This window comes from Thermobia domestica, chromosome 5, assembly GCF_964235325.1.
Source record: "Thermobia domestica chromosome 5, izTheDome1.hap1.1, whole genome shotgun sequence".
In the NCBI taxonomy this organism is placed as follows: domain Eukaryota; kingdom Metazoa; phylum Arthropoda; class Insecta; order Zygentoma; family Lepismatidae; genus Thermobia; species Thermobia domestica.
This window is the reverse complement of record NC_137458.1, coordinates 118,992,761-119,016,364: the sequence shown is the minus strand read 5'-3', so window position 1 is coordinate 119,016,364 and position 23,604 is coordinate 118,992,761. Positions and strand designations below refer to the sequence as shown.

Below are 23,604 nucleotides of genomic sequence, written 5' to 3'. Positions count from 1 at the left end.
AAAAAATGGATTACTTGAGTTTAGAGGTTCTTTATTAATTACATACTTTCCACGGTTTTGTATTTCAACTTTGATCTGAATGGGGTAAGGCCAAATTTCTATATTTTCATTATGTCCAAAAATACAAAATTAAAGTAATGTAATTAATACATAACATCTAGATTACCATTAACTGGTAACAAAATTTTGTCTTGTACAATTGGTTTGTTACAAATTTTGTCTTGGTACCACATGATTCGTAAACATAGGTTTGGCTTCTACCAAGATTCCGCATACAATGAAAAGTAAACTGTAAATAGGTAATATATGTTATTCTCCTTTAACACAATATGATCAAAGCAAATAATGTGGATATGTCTGCCTTTTTCTATTTATTTTTAATATTTTCTTAGAAAACTGTCAATGCAAAACATAAATCACACGAAAAATTGACTTTACCCCCCCCCCCCAAAGTAACTTTTAGTGACAAACTTGAAAAAAATAATTTTTAGTTTAAGAAGTGACTCGCTATTAGCCCTGGAGTTGTGTCACCTGAAGCAGCTGTTGACGCATTTCGAACAGAGGTTTCTGAGGTGCTTCTTCAAACTGCTGTGAAAACTAAATAGGCTTAAAGAATCAAAGATACGAGGGGCGTTCCATATTGATTTATACATTTTTTTCTTTCTTTCAGGGTCCACCATTGAGCTCGTCATTACAGGTGAAAGAACAATACAGAGAAGTGTGATCCCTGGAAACTACAGCACATTTCACCAACAGTTGTTAAGTACGTGAGCGGACAACATGGAAGGCGATCAGCAAGGACAGCGCTGGACAACGTGGTTACTGTGGAAAGAGGAGGTACAGACTGCGGAAATTCACAGGCGATTGGTGGTAGTCTCTGACTCATGGCAGTGCAGCCAACTCTCGTAGCCAATTACGAGTTTGGACATGAAGCCTTCTGGATCCTGGCTGTAGGATTGCAGATCACCGCTCACGTTCTTGCGCTGCATTCAGGGATTTGGGAACCCACCTGGCAGACACCTTACCCATCTTAAGGTATTCGTGCACTATGAGGTGCAGAGTAATTCTGGCAAGTCCTATGGTCACCTCCAGTTCCGTGAATGTGATGCACCTGCTGCCCTGCATAAGCCGCTCCACTCTTAAAATGTTTACTGGTGTTGCCACAGTCACTTTCCTTCCCGAACTGGTTTCCTTCTCCGTTGGTGTGCGGTCACTTTTCCAGCTGTCCACCCAGTTGTGTACGATTTTGCGTGACGGTGCACACTCTCCACACACTGCCACTAATCGTCTGTGGATTTCCGATTGCTCCAGCACAGATTTCTCTTTCCACAAAAACCATGTTATCCAGCGCTGTCCATGCTGATCGCCTTCCATGTCCGCTCACGTACTTACAGCTGTTGGTGAAATGTGCTGTAGTTTCCAGGGATCACACTTCTCTGTATTGTTCTTTCACCTGTAATGACGAGCTCAATGGTGGACTCTGAAAGAAGAAAAAAAGTGTAAATCCAATATGGAACGCCCCTCGTAATATAACACAGGGAGCTATTCTTCCGAATTTTATAATAGTGGAACACTCGCATCATTGTACGTAGTAGTTTGCAGAAACATTTCCAACAGCTCTCGTGTACACACACATATTACTCGAGGTTCCTTGATATTGGACGAAAAAGACTTTCTTCCACCGATATGTTTATGACAAAAGATGCACAATAAACACACTGTTGAAATGCCATTTTCTTTAATTTTTAAAAATAAAAGAAATTTATAAAATAAAGCTGACATATAAATAACTTTATAATAATAATCTTAGACAGATATAACTTTCTTAAATCTTTTGCATAATTCACTATACATCTGACAACACTGATAAACTTACATATATATATATATAATTGAAAACAGCAAGAGCGAACATACATACCAAGTATGTTATCTTGAAATGATTTATTAACATGATTAGAGATTTGTGAAAAAATTTAACCACTTAATTCTAAATTACTTTTAAATTTCAGTGTAGAATGTAGGACGTTCTATACCGATTAATCTAAAGACACTAGGTAGCAAGTACAATGTGTTGAAACCCATAGCTACGTACGTAATAAATTTATAACTTAGTTCAACGATAATTTTTTGTTTATTTTCTTTACTATCTTTTGTCTTCTTCAGTTCTTTGGAATTTAATCGAAGTAATGCACAGACAGTTGCATAAGATGCTGACTTAAACACTGCTCTAGTAGCAACAATGCAACTTAAGCCAATTGTTGTTCGCAACACTGCTAGACCGAACATTTCATATGACGGCCAAATAATGTTATATGGAGGAGGTAGGTTTGATTCTTGCATTGCACCTAATTGATAGTTTACCCAGGCTCCAACCTGAACACCAACACACGTTCCCAATATAACCGTTGTATCGCCTCTGCAAAAAAGAAAGAAAAAAAATTATCAGATCATAAAAGCATAGCAGATAAATAAACAAAAAATATTGCATTATTCTGATCCACCATTTTTTCAGCGAACATTATTTTATTGTGTTATTACTGTGATATAAATTTACATCTTTAACGCTCACCTCCATGTACCCTGAGGACAGATATCTGTAAATATTAATCTGCTATATTTAAAAGACGAATCCATTTTCTTCCTCTGGCAGTAAGAAGTTGTGAATTTTACATGTTTGTATCTTCCTTAATTCTTAATTCATTGAAAATCCTTAGTGTGTGTATCTTCTGACAAACATCAAATAAAATAATAATAATAATAATAATAATAATAATAATCAGGGTTGGCAAAAACCATGGCTTTTATTGAAAAAACCAAAAAAACCAGGGTTTTTTTGGTTTAAATAATTTACTCTATGTATTTATATTAGATATGGACAGAAATTAGTTTGTTTCGCCTTGGTGTTATTATGCTACAACAAGGTTATCCTGGAAGGGGTCACATAAGCTGAAAGCGGAATCCAAACCGCTTCTCGACTTACATCCAAGAGAAATTGTCCATTTGGACACGAAACCGGGACTAATTGGTCACAAATACGATTGCCGACTCACTCAAGAAGGACTTCTGATAAAAATACGTTGTACTGATCTTTACATAGGCCTACTTGTTAATATTGTTGTCAAGAATCATTTCAGAAGGACAAAAAGATAAACAGTTACACAATTAAAAACATTATACCAGAATTATATATAAATCGGGAAACTCCCGCCTTAGCCATTGGGAAAATCCTGTTATTACTTTAAAGTATTTGTATGTAAAATTTTAAGGTCAACGTATCATAATCACTACGCTAAAACTGAAGTATTAAATTACAAATTTGGTATGTAGATATCATTCAATAGAATTAAAAAGTCAAATCCAAGTTGATGTTGGAAGCTACGTAAGTAGTTGATAAATTTTGCCAATTTCTATCAATATATTTAAGCAACCTTAGCTTCATTATAAAACAACAGGCATTCATTCAAGTAGAAATATATAATTTGGTTTCCTTTTGTATGTTTAGGCTTAACATCCTTATGAAATACCAAGGTTATCACGGAGAAGACTTTCGCTTAAAGGGACACCTCGAATCGCTAATTGGTTTACACTTGAAAGATGGGTTGTGGTTCGATCGACAATTGAACACGGGACCCCTTGATTAAAAGATAAAAAGTAGATAAACGTAATGCGGATGGTTTGATATGTGGAAACGTCACCATGAAGTTCACACGATTTAAAGCATTTTTCATTCTTTCTTTTTTGGTTTAAACCAGTTGTATTTAAAAAAAAAAAACAGCTGGTTTAAACCAGCCAACCCTGATAATAATAATAATAATAATAATAATAATAATAATAATAATAATAATAATAAAGGTGTAACTCAATAATTAACAGCTTTCCATACAGTAGCAACTAGCAAACATATACTAGTTCATGAAACTTATTTGTACTTTTGCTCATATATGTACTCACTTTTAAAATTATAAAGAATTGTTTTGAGGTGTATGTTGTTCCCGCCTGTTATAAAGTGTGGACATACGTCGGCAAAACTACAAATTAGTTTAATCAACTAATATTGTATATAGTTAGCTAGCAGTGTTTGCTGTGTGAAAAGCTGTTATTTTTTCATCGTTATGGGAATTCTACCATTACTGGCAGGTCACTTGCTGCAACTGAGAAGCTTCCATGTTCTAGTCTTCAGCCAACGTCTTCTTCGTCTTCACGTCAGGCCAGTAGCCAGCCCAATAATGCAGGGTGGGGGGTCATCCAACCATAGTATAGTTCATCATCATATTATAGTTCCTTTGCAAGCCTATCGCGAAAATTTTAGGGGGGCGGCCCCCTAGCCCCCCGTGGATACGGGCCTGCTTCACGTACGATTTTTCTATTTTAATACGTCTTTCAACTGTAGCCTCCTTCGCCCTTTCCCTCTTTTTTTCTGTCACTATATCCCCTAGTACGTCCCTAATGATACAGTTTCTTCTCAGACAATGTTCCAACCAGCTTCTTTTCCTCGTTTCAATTATATATTTTTTTTTCTTCTTCCCCCGCAAATTTCAAGATCCTTTCATTCGTTTCCTGCTCGACCCAGCTAGTTCTCTCCATATACACATTTCAAAAGCTTCCAGTCTCCCCCCCGCACCCCATTTTTTGTGTAATGTCCATGTTTCTTCCTTATATAGTACAATACTCCACACGAAGCCTTTTATGAGTCTTTTCTCAATTCTTTATCCAAAGACTCACAAAGCAGACTTTTCTTCCTCCTAAATGCTTCTTTCGCCAGTTCTGTTCTTTCTTTTATTTTACGTTCGCACTTCATACCACTAATAATACTACCTAGATATTGAGAACTAGTCGCCTGTTCTATTTTCTCCTTTCTTACTTTTATATTTGACACCGACCGCTTCGTTGCAATATGATTTTTATCCTTCTAACATTAACGTCCATTCCACATTCTTCACAGCCATTTCTCAAGTTTTCTAACATCTTACTTATCTTATTTTCAGATTCCGCAACAAGCACCACATCATCTGCAAACCCTATACACCTAATCACTCTACCTCTTACCGAATATCGTCTTCATTGTGAAGGCTCTTTTTCACTAGTTCTTCAAAATACATATGAAATAATGTTGGCGAGATTATTTATTGCGGGGTACCTAAAAATAGTTTATGTTTATAAGCTAGCTAGTAAGATACATTGAACTTTTAAGTCTATTCTATGTACTTCATTACGTTATTTTCTTAGTTTTTTAAAAATCTGTTTTGTAAAAGTATATATAAAACCGCGTAATAGTTTATAGTTTATGGACAAACAAAACCAACTTTCTTCGTTGAAAGTCAAGAGCTACGGGTAGCATTACTTAAGGGAAGAGAAGATCTGTTTTCCTGGTGATGACTGTAATCTGCTAACGCTTTGTAACCATAGCAACATTTGACTAATTATATTATCAGTCCGCACGTGGCCCTAACGCCAGTTAAACAATTTTACTTCTAACAAGAAAAGTGTATTTTACTTTATACTTCTACTGTAGTGTTTGGTAAGTTTGACAGAGGATAAAAATGGTTAATTCATCGTCCACGAAAGAATCATAGGAATTTAAAATTTATTATGGACCGCCAGGAAAAAACAAAAGTAAAAAATATATACACTTCAGGTCTCACCCCCCCCCACACACACACACACAAAAAAAAAAAAAAAAAAAAAAAAAAAGTGGGACTGGCTTCCAGAAACTGTCTAAAAAGTTAAACCTAGATCTTTATATCCCTCACATCTCTTTAGAAAGGAAATCTACTTTCCCGCAATTCTGTTGCAGAGCACTGGATGTATTCTCTCATAGATATAGAACATTTGGATGTTGCTTCTAAGTAAATATTCGGGTGGCATTTAGAAAACAACCCTCCCAAAAACATAAAAGTAAAACTGGTACACTACATGATACGTGATTAAAGCAATAAAACAGTAACAGTGACAACGGGAAAAGGCTCTCTTAACATAATGGATTCGCGTGCTAATGTTTATGGTTCGAATCCTGGGTAGGCAAGTTAATTTATTTATTCATTTTCTTGTGAATTAAGGAAATGCATTTTACTGACAAAGAATAGTCACGTTTGAATGCAAGAAATTTATAAATATATATATCACAGCTATGTAATAGAGTGCATTAGAATATATATATATATATATATATATATATATATATTAAACAAAATCACAACTCCTCCTCCTCTTGCCTCTAACGTTTACTCCGGCGTCGGAGACCCATATTCAATTTCCGGCCGGAATTCATATGGTTCGAATTCCACGTTAACCCTTTTAAATTATGATAGCACAACACCTATGCCATGGCGTCAACCTTCGGAATTTGCTTTGTAAGTCTCGAATAAAGCTTTTTAGACCGGGATTTTTGCATTCACTCAAATATGGAAGCAACATAGAACATATTTTATGAGCATTTTGCAGCCTCGCACGCTCTGTCTGGGGGCTGTGACGTCACAACGTCACAAACATGGACGATGAGTTTTAAAAAAAGGGTATATTTGAGAAGTTTTTTTTTTTTTTTTCAAAAAATCCCTGACACATTACTATTTACCCTAGAATTATGGTTTGTACCTCGTTGGTTTCGTTATGAGACAGGCTTTCGAAATGTACCACTCAAATTTCCCTATCGTGTACCAGAAGCGGAAAAAATCACATCCAAAATGGAAAAAAGGGGATTTTTAAAGAAAAAAATCCCTTTTCCTCTTCACAGTTACAAGATAGCGAAATTTGAGTGGTACCATTTGAAAGGCTGCCTTACGCTGAAGAAAATGAGGTATGACTCATGTTGCTAGAGTCAACAGACGTGTGTCAAAAAATCTCGATTTCTTTATTTTTTCATTTTTTACACATTTTTAGTCAATTACTTTAGTAAAGTATCTACAGTATTATCACTATTTATTCTAAAGTCATGATACGTACCTCGTTTTCTTTGGCATGAACCAGTCTTTCAAACGGAACCACTCGCATGTCTCTAGCATGTACCATAGTGGAGGTACCCAAAATCGGGGAAAAGGGGGTTTTTTGACAAAAAATTCCCTTTTTCGCGAATTTTCTCCACTATGGTACATGCTAGAGACATGCGAGTGGTACCGTTTGAAAGACTGGTTTTGGCCAAACAAAACGGTGTATCAATCATGTCCCTACAATAATTAGGGATGAGTCAGGAAATTTTTATATAAAAATGGGTTATCCGTTGCTCACATAGGGGAAAGGTGATACTGTTTGCACATGGGGCAATCTTTTTTCCTCTCTTATTTTTCAAGATATAACATTGAAACTTCGTACAGTTATTACACATAGTATGTAGTATGTTTGAGGTTTTTTTTTGGGGGTTCTGTGGGTTGACACAGGGGCCGGCCAGAGGGGCCCAAAATCGGGGGAAAAGGGATTTTTTGACAAAAATTTCCCCTTTTCGCGAATTTTCTCCACTATGTTATATGCTAGAGACATGCGAGTGGTACCGTTTGAAAGACTGGTTCATGGCAAAGAAACCTAGGTACAATTCTAATGTTCGAAATCTGAAACTTGAAATCCTTAAATAAATGGACGTGCCTAGAGTTTCACAAAATACTGCTTCTAAGGGGGAGGGGAGAAGGGGGAATTTCTCTATTTTTCTCAATATATAAAAACGATATCAACGATGTCTCTCTCAGTATCACGGGAAAGCATTTGAACTATCTCAGATAAATTTTGCATGTTCGACTTAGGCTGTGCTGGGTTTTTATAATTTTATTTCAATTCAAATACGTATCCTACGGAGGAAAAAAGGGGTTTAATTATATCTTTAAAATATTTTGATTACATCTATTTGTCTCGTGCAAAGAACGGAGATTTCAGCTAGTATTTCTATATTGCTTTCTGGTCAAGAGTATACAATATAGAGTTGTGATTTTGTTCTGGAAATCCATATATATGCTGGCGACATTTCAAAGTAGTGATATATTTTAAATTTTTAACACTTTTCGATTGCATTAGGAAGAATTTCCTAGACGAAACATTCTTTCAGGTGATTGAAAAGAATGTCTGTGAAAAAATTATTTATACCAATATAGCTGCTTTGTTCTCATTATAGAGTACACAATTTCTCTCACAACTCTGCGCTTAATCGCATCATTATTTTGTGTATTTGTGTTAATTTCTTTTACATTTTTTTATTTATCAGTTTGCTTTTCTTTCTTATATTTATTTATGTTCATGGTATGGATTTCAATGTCTTTTCTAAGCTACATTGACAGATGGTTACTCTACTGCTAGTAAATAATCGTTATATGTTGTAGGAGTACATTGAGAAATTGTAAGTCTCAATTGATACCAAATTACAGGATAAATGAACGCAATTAGGCAGCTCTATAAAGAGCTTTTCGTGTTGCTGTGACTTTATTCAAGATCAATATTTTGTGTAGTCCCCATTAGCCTCTATTAAGGTTAGTGTAAAGGGACAGGTTTTGCCGATAGATGTCACTACAGTCTTCGTATCTCTTCCATGTATTTCTTACCTTTCACGAAAATTTACAATTTCTTTTACACAATTCAACCTAGAGACTTCAAATTTTTAGAGAAGGAACTTCATAATCTATCGAAGGCAATAATCCGTGCCGATTTTTATTTAGAATTTTCTTCATTGTTGAAACAGTTCCATTGTTAAAGGTTTGGATATCCATTTCAACAATCAAGCCTTTTCAACAAAGAAGAAAATTCTAAATAAAAAATCGGCACGGATTATTGCCTTCGATAGATTATGAAGTTACTTTTCTAAAAATCTGAAGTCTGTAGGTTGAAATTTGTAACAGAAATCGTGAATTTTCGTGAAAGGTAAAAAATACATGGAAGAGATACAAAGATTGTATTGCCATCTATCGACAAAACTTGTCCCTTTAAACCAACCTTAAGGCTCTTAGTCGCCTTGGTACAGAGTTAACTTAGCTGCCGACATATCGGTGTCCCTGTGTCACTTCTTCCCAAGCATTGAGAACTATCTCCCATAGCTCGACAGCTCTCAATGGTGGGTTGTCAGGCAAACTTTCCTGTAAAGTTCTAGTAACTTCTGCCTATAAAGTTTCTATTGTATTCAGATTGCATGCTCTACGAACGCAGTCAACTAACTTAGAAAAAAATATTTTAAAATATATCTTGAAAAAAATCAAAGGATCCTTTTTGTCTTCCGTATGTACAAATTTTGGATATTTTTTGCTTATATATATTTTATTAGTTGAAATGCACGTTCTTCGTAAGAAAAGGAAAGGTCTATAGTGAGCAATTCCCATACCCTGGTGATCTTAACGTGCTTTTCATAAATTATTCCTTAGTTTTGGTTCCAAAGAAGATAAGTGGACAAAGGTATGTTTTGAGAACACGAATTTGCAGTGAAACATTAACAAGTCGCGTTAAGCAGAATATTGATTATCGTAGACTATTTGTAGTTACGGTATTTTCTCTACTCGCTTATTTAATCGTTCTATATAAAAATTTATTAACTTTCCATCTTAAAATTATCGTAATTGTTTGTATTGTAGCTATTATGTTTGCCTATAACGAAATTATCATATACATACGGCAAATGTTATTGTTCAATTTCCACCCACTCCTGACTGCGGCAAAAATGAAGAAAATACCAGGCTTAAAGGAATTCGTAAAAATCCTCGTCATAGGGTCATTTTTCGACTTCCGCAGTTCGGAAGGCAGTCCCACTTTTTGTGACCAGATTTGTAAACAACTACAAAAGAAACTACATATGCACTGTCATTTAGAGGGAAAATTATCCTATGTACGAAACACTTAAAATCTGATTGCAATTTTTATTTACAATAATAAAAATTCGTCTATTTACCTTGTCGGTGTCCACATGCCTCGAGTTGGATAGAAACTAATTAGACATATAGCCAGTGTAAACAGAACAAACGGTGAGGATCGACTCGTGAGAAAGTAACTGTCAAGCCAATCTACCAACGGTACTACAGGAACCATAAGGATTAGAGCTAACATCAGACCTACAATTATATCCTGAAAGGAAACAAGAAAAATATGTATATTAAGAGTAAAATACAGAATCAAAACACAATTATTATTAAATTCAACACATCAAGTCAATTTATCAAAGTTATAAAATAAATTCACGGCTATTCCTTAGTGTAATAAGATGAGAACAACTATTATTATATTTAATAATTGCCCAATATGTTTACCTATAACAACAGATTCTTAACATCTAAGTAAATGAGAAAATGATCGTAGACTAACTCTTAAATGTTTATTCTTTCAATGAAATATCGAGGTTTTATTTTTCTTCGGATACCAAAAGAAGTAGCAATTTCAGGAACAACAGTGTCACGAGTACATATATCTGTCGAGGGACCGGAAAGGTTCTAACATATTCCGACTAGCAGGTAAGCAGTGGAGTTGAACAATGCAATACGCAGTGTAGCTACTTAGTCAAAGATGCAATCTAGTTTTGGGAAAAAACAGTCGCAAAATCCCATGGCTTGCTACAGAATGCTTACGGGTATGAAGCATGGTCTAGAACAAAGCACATTTGAGTGACACAAATGTCAATCGTTGGCATGGGTCAGTTTAGGGAAGCCAAGACCAACCAAAGTTCGAATGCAGAAGTCACGAGTTTTGATGCGTGGTCTCATTCACCACGAATATGTTCCAGAAGGCCAGAGTATCAATCACAGCTTCTATTTAGAGGTTATAAAAGCAAATCGTCCAATGTGTCAAGCCACAATTAATCAATTCAGCAATTGAAGTCTCCTATATGACAATGACCTCTCACAGAACTGTAACATTGGGAGGTACAGATTTCGCTACAGCGGACTACTTCCTGTTCCCGGAGTTGAAACGCCACCTCAAAGGCAATATTTGAGGTCATGGTGGCTATCATAGTTGTGACGACGGTAATGATGGGCATCCAACAAAGGGACCTGTCCAAAAAATTCCAGTCGTTATACCAATAGCAAGTTTGTGCATCGAGAGAAGTGACTACGTCGAAAGTTAGAGACACATCATCTTCCTGCAGGCCATATGTTTCCATTTCATGAAATAATTTTGGGAACTATTGCCGCACTTTGTACGATTATTTTCGAAATGACAAGGTGGGATAGTATTAATTTCTAGTAACTTTATATATTTCACTTTTATTCCTCATGACATTACATTTTCGTAGTGCACAACTAAATAAGTTAAACGTATTTGAATGTTACATGTTTATATATATATATATATATTTGTCTTTAAAGAAAAGTAATGGAGAAAAGTAAATAGTCCTCCTAAATTCTTGTTCCCTTAACTTTACAATCTTTTATATTTTGAAAGCTTTCTTCAAGTAATTAAAAACTTCATTATTATAGTAAGTATATATGGTGTCCCAGAAGATTAGTTTGACATATCGTAGGACTAGACGAACATGGATCGTATACAGTAGGATCTTGTACAACATGTTCGCCAGTAAACTAACGACGCTTCAGGGTGTTTATAAAATGTAAGTATATTTTAAAAATACACATCTTCATAAACTTCTTGACAACCATGACGGCTACTACCTGGCCTGCTAAAAGAAAGCACACTATAAATCACAAATTCAAATCTCCAATTTCAAGCAGGAAAACGCCATTTTCAGTCCCACTTCCACAACGAATTCTGAAGCTCAAGTACTAAAGGCGAATCCAACAAACTGTGACTCATCTGATATTTCACACTCGTTCATTACCGTTTGATGAAGAATCCCGACATGAAGTAGCATTAAATAGCTTCCGACTAGTTACCACGAAGGGTACTAGACATTTAAGATTCGAACGTAAGACATGTCAATATGCACGCGTTCCAAGGTCTGGCAACCAAGTTCCGCGAAGAAAATGAAAACTGGTCTGCACTTCCGTAAGCATGTTATACACGAACAAGAGTTTTGGGTAAAATCGGCGATTTCCAGGTTCTGTAAAAAAGATTCTAATAAGGGTAGAAACATGAGATTTAGAGTAAGGAGATATCCGAGAGATGTTCTTATATACCAAATTTCATATTCTTACTTTCAACCATATTGGAGTACTGGACCCCTAAAATATGCAGTTTTCAGGCTCACTGACTCACTCATCAAATTGATTAGGTACTTCCCAATGAGATAGAAACGTGAAACTTTGCATAAAGGTACCCTATAATGACTTGAGTATGGAAAAAGTCCGAAATCTGAGGAATGTGCAATGGGAAATTTTTATGGGCAAAAAACTGTCATTAGGCAAGGAAGAAGTCATTCCACTCACTCACTCATCAAATTTATTAGGTACTTCGCAATGCGATAGAGACGTGAAACTTTGCATAAAAGTGCTCTATAACAACTTGAGTATGGAAAAAGTCCGAAATGTGAGGAATGTGCTACGAGAATTTTTTTATAGACAGAAAACTCTCATTAGACAAGCAAGAAATCGTTTCACTCACTCACCAAATTGATTACGTACTTTCCAATGAGAAAGAGAGAGACGAACCTCTGCACAAAGGTACCTTACAATGACTTGAGCATGGAAAAAGTCCGAAATGTGAGGAATGTGCTATGGGAAATTTTTTAAGGGCAAAAAACTGTCCTTAGCCAAGCAAGAAATCGTTTCACTCACTCACTCATCAAATTGATTAGGTACTACCCAATGAGATAGAGACGTGAAACTGCATAAAGGAACCCTGTAATGACTTGAGTATGGAAGAAGTCCGAAATGTGAGGAATGTGGTATGGGAAATTTTTATGGGCGAAAAACTGTCCATAGCCATTAGGTACTTCTTAATGAGATAAAGATGTGAAACTTTCCATGAAGGTACTCTATAACGGCTTGAATACGAAATTTGAGGAATTTACTATGGAAAGTTTTTCATTGGAAAAAAAAAAAAAAAAAAACCTGTCCGTACAATCAGAAATCAAAAACGATTCCGTTATTCAACACACCATGTGCATAGTGATAATGTTGTCAATCGTCCGAGTGAGTGTTCTCCTCGCTGGTCTATTGGCTATCACGTGCGCCTTTGGTGTGGGGTCCCGGGTTCGATTTCCGGTGGAAGAACCATTGGAATCTTAATTTCCTCGATGTTTCTGTTTGTGTCCCTGTCGTTTTAGGTTACTAGAAAAACGAGCTAAGCTCACTGAGAAAAATCCGTTATCCGGACAGCGGTATATTGTACAAATATACGGGATCCTTATGTTTACTACAGACATCAATACTTAGCATACGTTATCCATACGCTACATACGTACTGCCCTCTTTTCCGCTTAGATGTTACACAATGTCATTGCAGGATATCTGACATCTAACAAGTCTTCCGTACATTACGTAAGCCTACGCATATATATGTTGCGTACGTCAGCTAGAAGTTACATACGTCCATCTGTATGTGAGATCCTGATCGCTTACATACAGTTCTTTCGTTCGTGCAGAAAGTACGTTTATTCGGAACAGTTATACGAAAAGTATGTATAAAATATACTTTTTCAGTTATACGTTTAGTGTAGTTAACTCCAAAAACTACAGGATTTACACATGTAACCTACGCCACATACATATTTTCTCAGTGTGTGAGTGAAAGCTAGTAATAAGTAGTGAAGTAAGTTAATGAAGCACGTTCTGTGAATCAGTTAATTTTTAAAATCGTGGGCTAAGGCACGTACATACTGCCGTAAATTTCGTGGTTGGAAATCCAGACAAGGAAACCAATATATTTTATTTTTTTGGTGAATATTTTTCCTTTATTGCAGTCATTGGTATTAAAGAAATGAGAAATTCAATTGTTCGACTTTTATGTGAGACAAGCAACAAAATGTAACCGATTTCGTAAATATATTGCTTCCACGAGTTATATTATGGTTACCACAGTAGTTATGTAAAAATATTCTTAATGCTTCGTGTGTGTATCTGTGAATCTCTTACGTATCAGCCTTTTCATCAACAGTGAATTTCGTGCATTTGCTCATTATATTTCCTGAATTTGTTCAGCTGGGGGCTTCGCCCCCACACCCCCGCCTTTGCTCGGCTTACGGCCTCACACCTCTTATGCCCACAATTCTACCAAATTTCAAGTTTCTTTTCCTATTTCAACTATCTAAAAGATAAGATTTTGTATCCCAGGAAAACGCCTATTTAAATAAAATGGGGATGTCTTCATCCCCCTTTAGACTCTTTAGAAATTAAAAATATTCACTTTTGGCAATTTTCCTGTAGGTTAGTCTCGGAAGGCTACAATCATGCCAAATTTCATCATTCTAATCCTGCCGGAAGTACCTAAACATTATGGGGTGTAGAAGGCGTCCCATGTAAATAACATGGGAAAGGTTTTTCAGTTCCCTATAAAACCACTCTAAAGTTGGTAATTTTAATTTTTACTGATTTACTTAGGTAATGCTAACGAAAACGTTCAAGCATACCGAATTTCACGTTTGTATTCCAATTTCAAGTACCTAAATATGAGAATATAAGTCCAAGAAAGGCCCATTTTTAAAAATACCATGCGGAATTTCTTCATCTCCCTTTTAGACACTCTAAAAATTAAAAATATTCACTTTCGGTAATTTTTCTGTCTGTTAGTCCCGACAAGTTACAATCATGTCAGAGTTAATCATTCTAGCCAACAGGAAATGCCCTATAATTTTGGGGTGTAAAAGGTCTCATATAAATAACATGGGAAAGATTTTCTCAGTTCCCCATTAAACCACCCTAAAGTTGGAAATTTTTATTTTTACTGATTTACTTAGGTAATGCTAACGAAAACGTACCGAATTTCAAGTTTTTATTCCAATTTCAAGTTTCTAAAACATAAGATTATTGGTAACAAAAAATAATCATATAAATAGCATGGGGAAATTCTTCATCCCCCCCCCCCTCATCATTTCAGCTTTCCTCGTCAACCGGAAGCAACCCTTTAATTTATGTCAGTTCATGTAGTTTTACATATAGTTAGGATATATTGGTAGCAAATATAATTAAGTTTACAAGCTATTTGAAAGGTGTATATCATTGGAGGGAAAACCCGAGGCAGTATGAAACTGCGCAACATGCGCGTCATGTAATGAACTCCTTAATTTCGCAATGTGGAAGGGCAGAGAATAACTAAGTATATTGAAATACCAGCCATGTCTAGTGGTGTAGCATCAAGGAATCATCATCAAGGGTTTTGGAGCCCTGTTGATACCCTTCGTATTTAGGTAACGAAAAATGAGATGTTAGCGATCGTGATTTTGTAGTTCGAGTAAATGAATTAGAATCTCGTTTGAACATAACTCTCTGACAGATATTTAATAGAAGAAATCCTCCCCGCTGGCCTAGTGACTAGCATGTGCTCCTTTCTTGTACAGGGTCCTGGGTTCGATTCCCGGTGGGAGATCCTTGGGAATTAATGCTGCATGTAGTACATTATGACTCCTTTAAAAACATACAATTCTAAATTTAAATCCAACAATATGCCACAATTGAGAATCCCAATATACGATCCTGACATGGCGAACTACAAAAAGAAGTGGAATCTGAACAAAAACACCAGAAGTGTAGAAAGTGTAGCAAAGTTCGTCAGCCTCAAAAAGTGTTGAGGTGAGGATGGATGAGCCAAGTTCCTTGGCCACTCCATCTAAAACGAACACTGGAACTGGCGCGAGGTGTCAAAGAAAATGATGTTAAGGAGTCTTATGGATATTGGTGGTGGGCGTGGTGGGTTTGGGGCCACCACCAATTTTAGGAATATCAACTTCGCTAAGGCACATATACAGTATACTGCAGTAAGATTGGTGGTCCGAAACCCAGACAAGGAAAACTTATATTCCTCCACGAAGTGTCAAGGAAAATGATGTTGACGAGCCTTACGATGGTGCTTGTGAGCGTGGTGGATTTGGGGGCCACTACTAGCCTTAGGGCTGAAATGTCCCGGCCGTGAAACTAGGAACAGACTGTTCGTTTTAGATGCAGTGGCCAAGACACTTGGCTCATCCATCCTCATCACTTTTTGAAACTGACGAATTTGACTGCACCTTTTGCACCTCTGGTGTTTTTGTTCAGATAAATACATTACACGCTACACCTTAAATTTGTTTTTAATGTCCGAGGAATCGCCGCTTATATGTACTCTGTTCAGCTCGAGCAAATGGATTGCAATTTCTTGAAATATCATTAACCTTCTTTCTATTATATGAGTGTTCCCCCACATCTCTAATCTAACAAAGTACTAGACGCTGAAGGATCGAACTAATCAAGATTATAGTACGGATCTCACATTTAACACCTATCTATTCCAGTCTATTGCTCGCTTCTTGCGCGGTACTGACTTCAACCAAGATAGCACACCATATGAAAGTCGAAGTCCAGGAATTGTTTGCTTTAAAACTCTGGAAGTTTTAGTGTTAGAATCCGAAGTTTGGTCCATGAAAAATACCAAACATAAGAATCTATATTTTTGACGATTTAAGATCTGGGTCTTATTTTATTTATTTTTAACTTTTAGTATTTTAGAATTTTATTTGATACTTACACTATCAAGAAATGCAATGTTTACAATTACTCCTAGTGTTTTATATCCTTTTCAGGACGAACGGCTCAACCCTTGAGCCAGTAATTCAAACCTCTCTAGCTCAGCTCCTAATTAACCTAGAGATATGATTTTGGTATGTATCTCTTCAGAAAGGACGGAACTTTCTAATCCTGTGTATATCATTCATGTAATGGGTCCCGCCGTGAAGGGGGAGGGGGCAGTTGGGTGTTTATAGTTTTCCCTCTCTCCCTTCAGAATTTGGGGGGAGGTATACCCCTGATGGAGCTACAAGGATAAAAAATGGCATCCATAGAGACAAATGAACATACTAACTAGCCATACCCAGTCCATGACTTTTGGGCTTGAGAGGGGTGAATAGGAGGGGTATTGAATTTACCCTTTTTCTGATTGTATATTTTCTTATAAAGACAAAAAAAATATATTTCGAATTTGAGGAACTCTGGCAACATTGTTATTCATCGTACGCAAGAAAAAAAATCTCACATTTACGACAGATATTTGGGACAATGATACACAAAAGTCAAACCCATCGGTTCAATACAAATGGAAAAAGAAATTCAGAACCCCACACCTACGTGACACATCCTGTATATTATTCAATATCCACTGTAATGTACTCTAACGTTGACAGCCCTAGTGACATTTCTAATTATCACAGACACACAAACCATACCTCGTTGAAAACCTTATAGATCAGCCATTCCAACAATGTAACTTTTGTGTGTCTCGGGCCAAAGCAGTAAAAGAAGAAGAAGACGAAAATCAAAATTTTGGGTGGAAAATCAAATTTTTCGGAATTTGTCGGAATTTGGCAACGCTGTTATTTTTCGTACGCAAGGAAAAAAAATCTCACATTTACGCCAGACATTGGGAACAACGATATAAAAAAATGAATGGTGTAGGTGCAATAGGAGTGAAGAAAAAAATTCGGAACCTCGAACCTACGTGAATCATCGTCTATTTTTTTTTCGATAGATTGTGGTATACGCTAATATCAGCAGACTTGGCCACGCTCCTAATTGTCACAAGCATATCAGCTATACCTCGTTGGAAAACTTATGGAACAAACATTCCAACAAGGTAACTTTTGTGTGTCTCAGGCCAAACCAGTAAAAGAAGAAGACGACGAAAGTCAAAATTTTGGGGGGAAATTAAAATTTTTCGAAATTTGTCGGACTATGGCAACAATGTTATTTGTCGTACGCAAGGAAAATAATTCTCACATTTGCGCCAGACCTTGGAAACAACGATGTAGAAAAATGAAGGGTTTAGGTGGAATAGGAGTGAAGAAAAAAATTCGGAACGCCGACCCTACGTGAATCATCCTGTATGTTTTCGAGAGATTGTGGTATAAGCTAACATTGGCAGACTTGGCCACGCTCCTAATTGTCAAAAACATATCAGCTATACCTCGTTGGAAAGCTTATAGAACAGACATTCCAACAAGATAACTTATTGAACAGACAGACACACACACACACACACACACACACAGAGAGAGAGAGAGAGAGAGAGCGAAAGGAAAATAGTTATCACCTCAGAACGCACCGTTCTATTTTTAGCCTGGTCAAAGTCAGCTGTAGCTATCAGTTGAACCTAAGGGTCGTAAATAAGCATTTCTTTCAACTCCCTCCTTTGACAAGTTATTTAGTTTAGAAAAAAATCTTCCTGACGAAGCAAAAGGAAAGAAAAGTAATGATCTTGCGACGAACAATGTTAGGTGAACCAATGCGAGTTTATTTTCTGCCGTTAGTAAGAGTGCATTCCTACTGCACTTACACGGTTTATTTTTTGCACAATTATTCACAATAACGGGGGTAAATGTGAGAATTATTTTTCTTGCATACGACAAACAACAGTGTTGCCATAGTCCGACAAATTTCGAAAAACTTGATTTTCCACCCAAAATTTTCATTTTTGTCTTCTTTTTCTTTTACTAGTTTGGCCCGACACACACGAAAGTTATCTTGTTGGAATGTTTGTTCCATAAGCTTTCCAACGAGGTACAGCTGATATGTTTGTGACAATTAGGAGCGTGGCCAAGCCTGCCGATATTAGCGTATACCACAATCTATCGAAAAAAATACAGGATGATCCACGCAGATTCGGTGCTCCGAATTTTTTCCTCCATTTCTATTGCACCTACACCATTCATTTTTTTATATCATTGTCCCCAATGTCTGGCGTAAATGTGAGATTTTTTTTTTCTTGCGTACGAGAAATAACAGCGTTGCCATAGTACGACAAATTTTTAAAAAATGGATTTTCCAACCAAAATTTTGATTTTCGTCGTCTTCTTCTTTTACTAATTTAGCCCAAGAGACGCGAAACTTGCCTTGTTGGAATGTGTGTGTTATACGAATTCCAACGAGGTATAGCTGATATGTTTGTGACAATTAGGAGCGTGGCCAAGCCTGCCAATGTTAGCGTATACCACAATCTATCGAAAAAATACAGGATGATTCACGTAGGCTCGGTGTTCAGAATTTTTCCCTCCATTCCTATTGAATCTAAACCCTTCATTTTTTGATATCATTGTTTCCAGTGTCTGGCGTAAATCTGAGATTTTTTTTTTGCTTGCGTACGGTATATATCAGCGTTGCCACAGTCTGACAAAATCTGAAGAATTGTATTTTTGAAAAAAAAAAAATTCTTCTTCTTCTTCTTTTACTGATTTGGTCCAAGAGACACGAAAGTTACTTTGCTGAAATGTCTGTTCTATAAGGTTTCCAACGAGGTATGGTTTGTTTATGTGTGACATTTAGGGGCGTCGCCAAGCCTGCCAACGTAAGGGTAGACGAAAATTTCTCGGGAAAATAGGAACAGGACGATTCACCTAGATTCTATCTTCCGATTTTTTTTTACCTAGCTATTGTACCTTTGCCCTTCATTTTTTGGTATAATTATTATCAATGTCTGGCCTACAGGTCAGAATATTTTTTTCTAGCGTACGACTAGAAACAGTGTTGCCAGACTCTCACGAATTTCGAAAAAAATATTTTTTTCACTTTTTCTCTTTCTTTCTTCTTCTTCTTCTACGGGTTGGGTACGGTAGCCTCAAAGGTTATCTTACTAGAATCTTTGTTTCATAAGCTTTCCAACAAGGTATAATTCATACCCATGGAAGAATTAGGAGAGGTGCTAGGGCCGCCAAAGTAAAGGTCTACGATTTTCTTGAAATCCCTGCCCGTCCTGAAAAGGTTACTCTTTATTCACCAAAATAAATACATTTCCTGAGTAAAATATACAAGCCAAAACTTCCAAGTTGCTATTAAGGAAGAATAGTACAAAAACTGTACATGATTCATAAACTGAAAAAAATGAAATGAAATCTTTAAGTTTTACGTCCCACCGTTATGCCGGTTAGGCTAAAGGAGACGGTGATGATGAGAGATGAGTGAAATGGTGGAATGAAGAAAGTGGGAGGAAACGGGAGAACCCCGAGAAAACCCACGAGCACGGTGTTTGTCCACCACAAAGTTCACTTGGCGGGGGTTGGGATCGAACCCGGGACCCCAAGCACCAGAGGTGAACGCTCTACCACTGAGCCACTGCGCCCCCCTGTGATTCATAAACTATCACTGCACACTAAAGGTTTCTATCTTCCCAGTCAATACGATTCCAATAATACACGTCAAACATAAATTTCACATGGAGTAAATTTCAGTTTGCACTTTAACTAAGCGTTATCTATTCGTCTGTATTCTGTGTTTATATTCCGAATACCATGAAAGCGTCAACGCTGATTTCTTTCTATTGCTCTGTTTCCCAGTCAAATGCTAGCCACATGGAAAGAACTACACATGTACATTTACGGTTCATTTTCTGAACTCTTCCCTCATCGATAAACACTACATTTACGAAGACACTCATATCCAGTGGGAAGGATTGCACATTACACTGAAATTTAATGCTATGTTGGCGGTGATATACTACCAGAAAGGTATCCCCGAATTGGTTTAAATGCAGTAACTAGACCAGAGTATCTTGGGAGAAGGGAACAGTTCTTCCAGTAGAAAAGTTGGCGAAAACCACGTTGATTGTACGGGAACTTTGACATTTGTTGCAGGTTAAGAACGCTAAAAATATTAGCCAATGAGCCTTTGATCATCATATTAAAGTCTGAAAGATCCACTGAGTAAGAGAAACCAATAACCATGTTAAGGTTTCAACGAAAAGCAGGCAAAATTAGCAGCGACTTTTCAATGATGCTGTACTCCGACGAACACACTAAAAAACAAATAGCCGCTAAAACTCCCGTTATTATTTACATATTAGATTTTAAATATTTCTGTTTCAATATATACAAGAAACTTCCTACCTCCTGGAATTACAAACCTTCGACCAACATTATCACGTTGTTAACTGATCACTACAATGTAAACAACACAAGCCTTGCTTTCTTCTAAATATGAAAAACATTCATAAAGCTTTACCTTACCTGAACAATTTAAGCTTGTAATTTTCAACATGTCATTATATTACTTCAACAGGTTACAATGAAGAAAATGACCTAATCACTAAATGTGTGTCTAATAGGTTAGCCATCTAGGAATAATAATATATTTTGAGCCATGAAATAATGTTACCACTTACCAATGCTGTGTGCATTCCACGATATAAGCGACTGACACATATCACAGTACACCAAACAATGGCAATAACCACTCCCGTCATAACGGAATACTGAAAGAAAATTACAATTTTTAATGATTACATTTGGAGTTAAAAATTCCGTGACAAAATATGCCTGGTATTTATTATAAATACGGTAACAAGTAATCAATAAACGAATATAATATAGTGCGAAATATTGTAATATCTGAATACTATGTCAAACAACAACAATTGTGAACATCAATCATTACTTAAAATTACGAGCTTTTGCACGCACACAAGCCTGAAGTCTTTGTAGTCACGAATTAATTGCATTATGCACATTATGCACTGTTTTAAAAGGGAAATCCACTACTGCCTGCATAAGAGAACGCTTCAAATTGTCAATGTTGTTCTGCTCCAGACCTGGCTATGAGAGCGATCTTTTGGGATCCTTCACTAGTCTCTCCAAGACAGTCTGCTGGTATACTCTGGCTTATTTTTTAACCTCTTTTTCACAAAATGAGGCTCGGTAGTGCCCTCACAACTCACCCCTTTACCACCATGACTGAAGCAGGATGATCTCTTGATCCGAGGAGCCTTTTCTACAGCTTTTTGTGAATTCGTGGCATAAACCCTGTCATTATAGGCATTGAATATCCTAACAGTGAGAAGTATTCGCGGATTCGTCTGCGTCCGTTTGCTTCTGAAAGCGTTATGCTTTAATGCTTTAAATCATTAGTGAAGATTTTTCAGATATACCGTTTGCAAGCTTGCAGTTCCAGCCAGGTCACATGTTGAGTTATGCGAAGTGGACATCTTGGAAATTTGCAATTCACGAGCCATCACTGCTTTCATAAACTCCGGAGTCCGCAATATTCGTAGCCTTCCTTGCTGTTTTCAGTTCCAGTTTCAGCGTATTGCTGTATAGTGCGATAGACGAACCTCTTCGAGATTTTCAGCTTTTAGAGAAGTTTCAAAGTCTTCCTTGTTGCCTTCTCTATCTTATATAGTGCTATTGCAACAACACGGTTTTCGTACTCTCCCCAATCCACGACTGTTTTCGCCAACCATCTGTCACTTCTACACCTGAAGCAGGAATGACTCATGTCTTCCTGTACTCTGCAAGGAGGCACTGTCCTTATCCACATAGTGTACAGTCTGATCCAAAAGTTATGATAGTATTTATGGTACTACTATACTGGGAACGAAATAAGTAACAAACTGACATTTGGAGAAACACGTGTTGCCCCTGTGCCCGCTAAGGCTCTGCTGTCTCTCTTTTATCTCGGTTGAAAAACACTTCTACATGTGTTGCATTGTTGTTGCTTCTTGCTAACCCCCCTCCCCCCTTTAACTACTACCACGACGTTTATGAATGACCTTTCTCTCGGTGATCTTAATAACCCTGTGAATAATAAATTCCCTTCTCAACACAATTCTCACGTATTTTTGAACTGACAATTTCTAATTTTGGCCCATGTATAGGAACACACTAAAAGAATCAGAGTCAAATGGGCTGAAATCTATTTATATACTGTATAATATAACTAACCTTACTGTGCATTAATATTTAACTACGTATATATATATATATATATATATATATATATATATATATATATATATATATATATTTTTAAAGTTTACATAACATTTTAGCGTATATAGTAGGATTTCATTTAGCCGGCTAACTACATTCCTTATTATGATTTGCAGTAAATCTTACTTGTAACATATGGAAAAATAGGTATTCATTGTTCATGCAGTAACTGAAGATAGCAGGAGTACCTCTTAAAGCAAAGAGTTAAATACTTAGGCACAATAAGATTAGCTTATACCATAAAGTTAATATGCCAAACGTTTTCCATATTACACTCAATATTCTATAGTTAGGTTTAACAAGAATTTCTGTACATTGTTGATTTGAGGTAAATGTAGGCAAAATTCCGTTATAACATGAATTTTAATTAACTTATACTACAGAACATACAGTTAAAGCTGGAAAACAATGTTCACTTTCTCTTTTAATTAAAAAAAAAAAAAACGTAACCACTAAAAGATGTACATATTTGTATATTACAAGTTTAAGAAGAGGAAAGGACAAAAATCTAAATTCGCACATTAACTATTGTAAAACTAGATCACATGTTTTACTTTAGATCATTTGTGATTCTTTTTAACGGCAGCAGGATTCAATTCCCAGTAACGATTGTAATTACGTAATTGATTTACCTGTACGAGATCACTGGTACTTTGCCACTTAGAAACCTGGGAAACAAAACATGATTTGTATTCGTTTCAGACAGCCCATCCCGGCAGATTTTGCTGTCGCTGGTACCATATCAGTAATTAATATCCTCCCTTCCTTCCTATGTTGTTCCCTATATCCGTAACCCTTCCCGCTGGTCTAGTAGCTAGCACGCGTGCTTTTGGTTTACAGGGTCCCAAGCTCGATTTCCGGTGGGAATGCATTGAGCA

The 23,604-nt window shown here is 36.5% G+C and overlaps 1 protein-coding gene across 2 annotated transcripts in view; it reads right to left on the bottom strand.

Annotated features, from left to right (window-relative positions):
- Nucleotides 1–1,721: 1,721 nt before the first annotated feature.
- The window catches only part of LOC145686070 (sphingosine-1-phosphate phosphatase 2-like), a 90,041-nt gene continuing 68,158 nt past the window's right edge, over nucleotides 1,722–23,604 (bottom strand). For both annotated transcript variants that reach the window (XM_081758984.1, XM_081758983.1), the window contains exons 4-6: nucleotides 21,124–21,213; nucleotides 9,851–10,023; nucleotides 1,722–2,419 (exon numbers count right to left, since the gene is read on the bottom strand). In XM_081758984.1, the coding sequence (XP_081615110.1) occupies nucleotides 2,002–2,419; nucleotides 9,851–10,023; nucleotides 21,124–21,213 (681 nt within the window). In that variant the 3' untranslated portion in view covers nucleotides 1,722–2,001. The remainder of the gene's footprint in view (nucleotides 2,420–9,850; nucleotides 10,024–21,123; nucleotides 21,214–23,604) is intronic.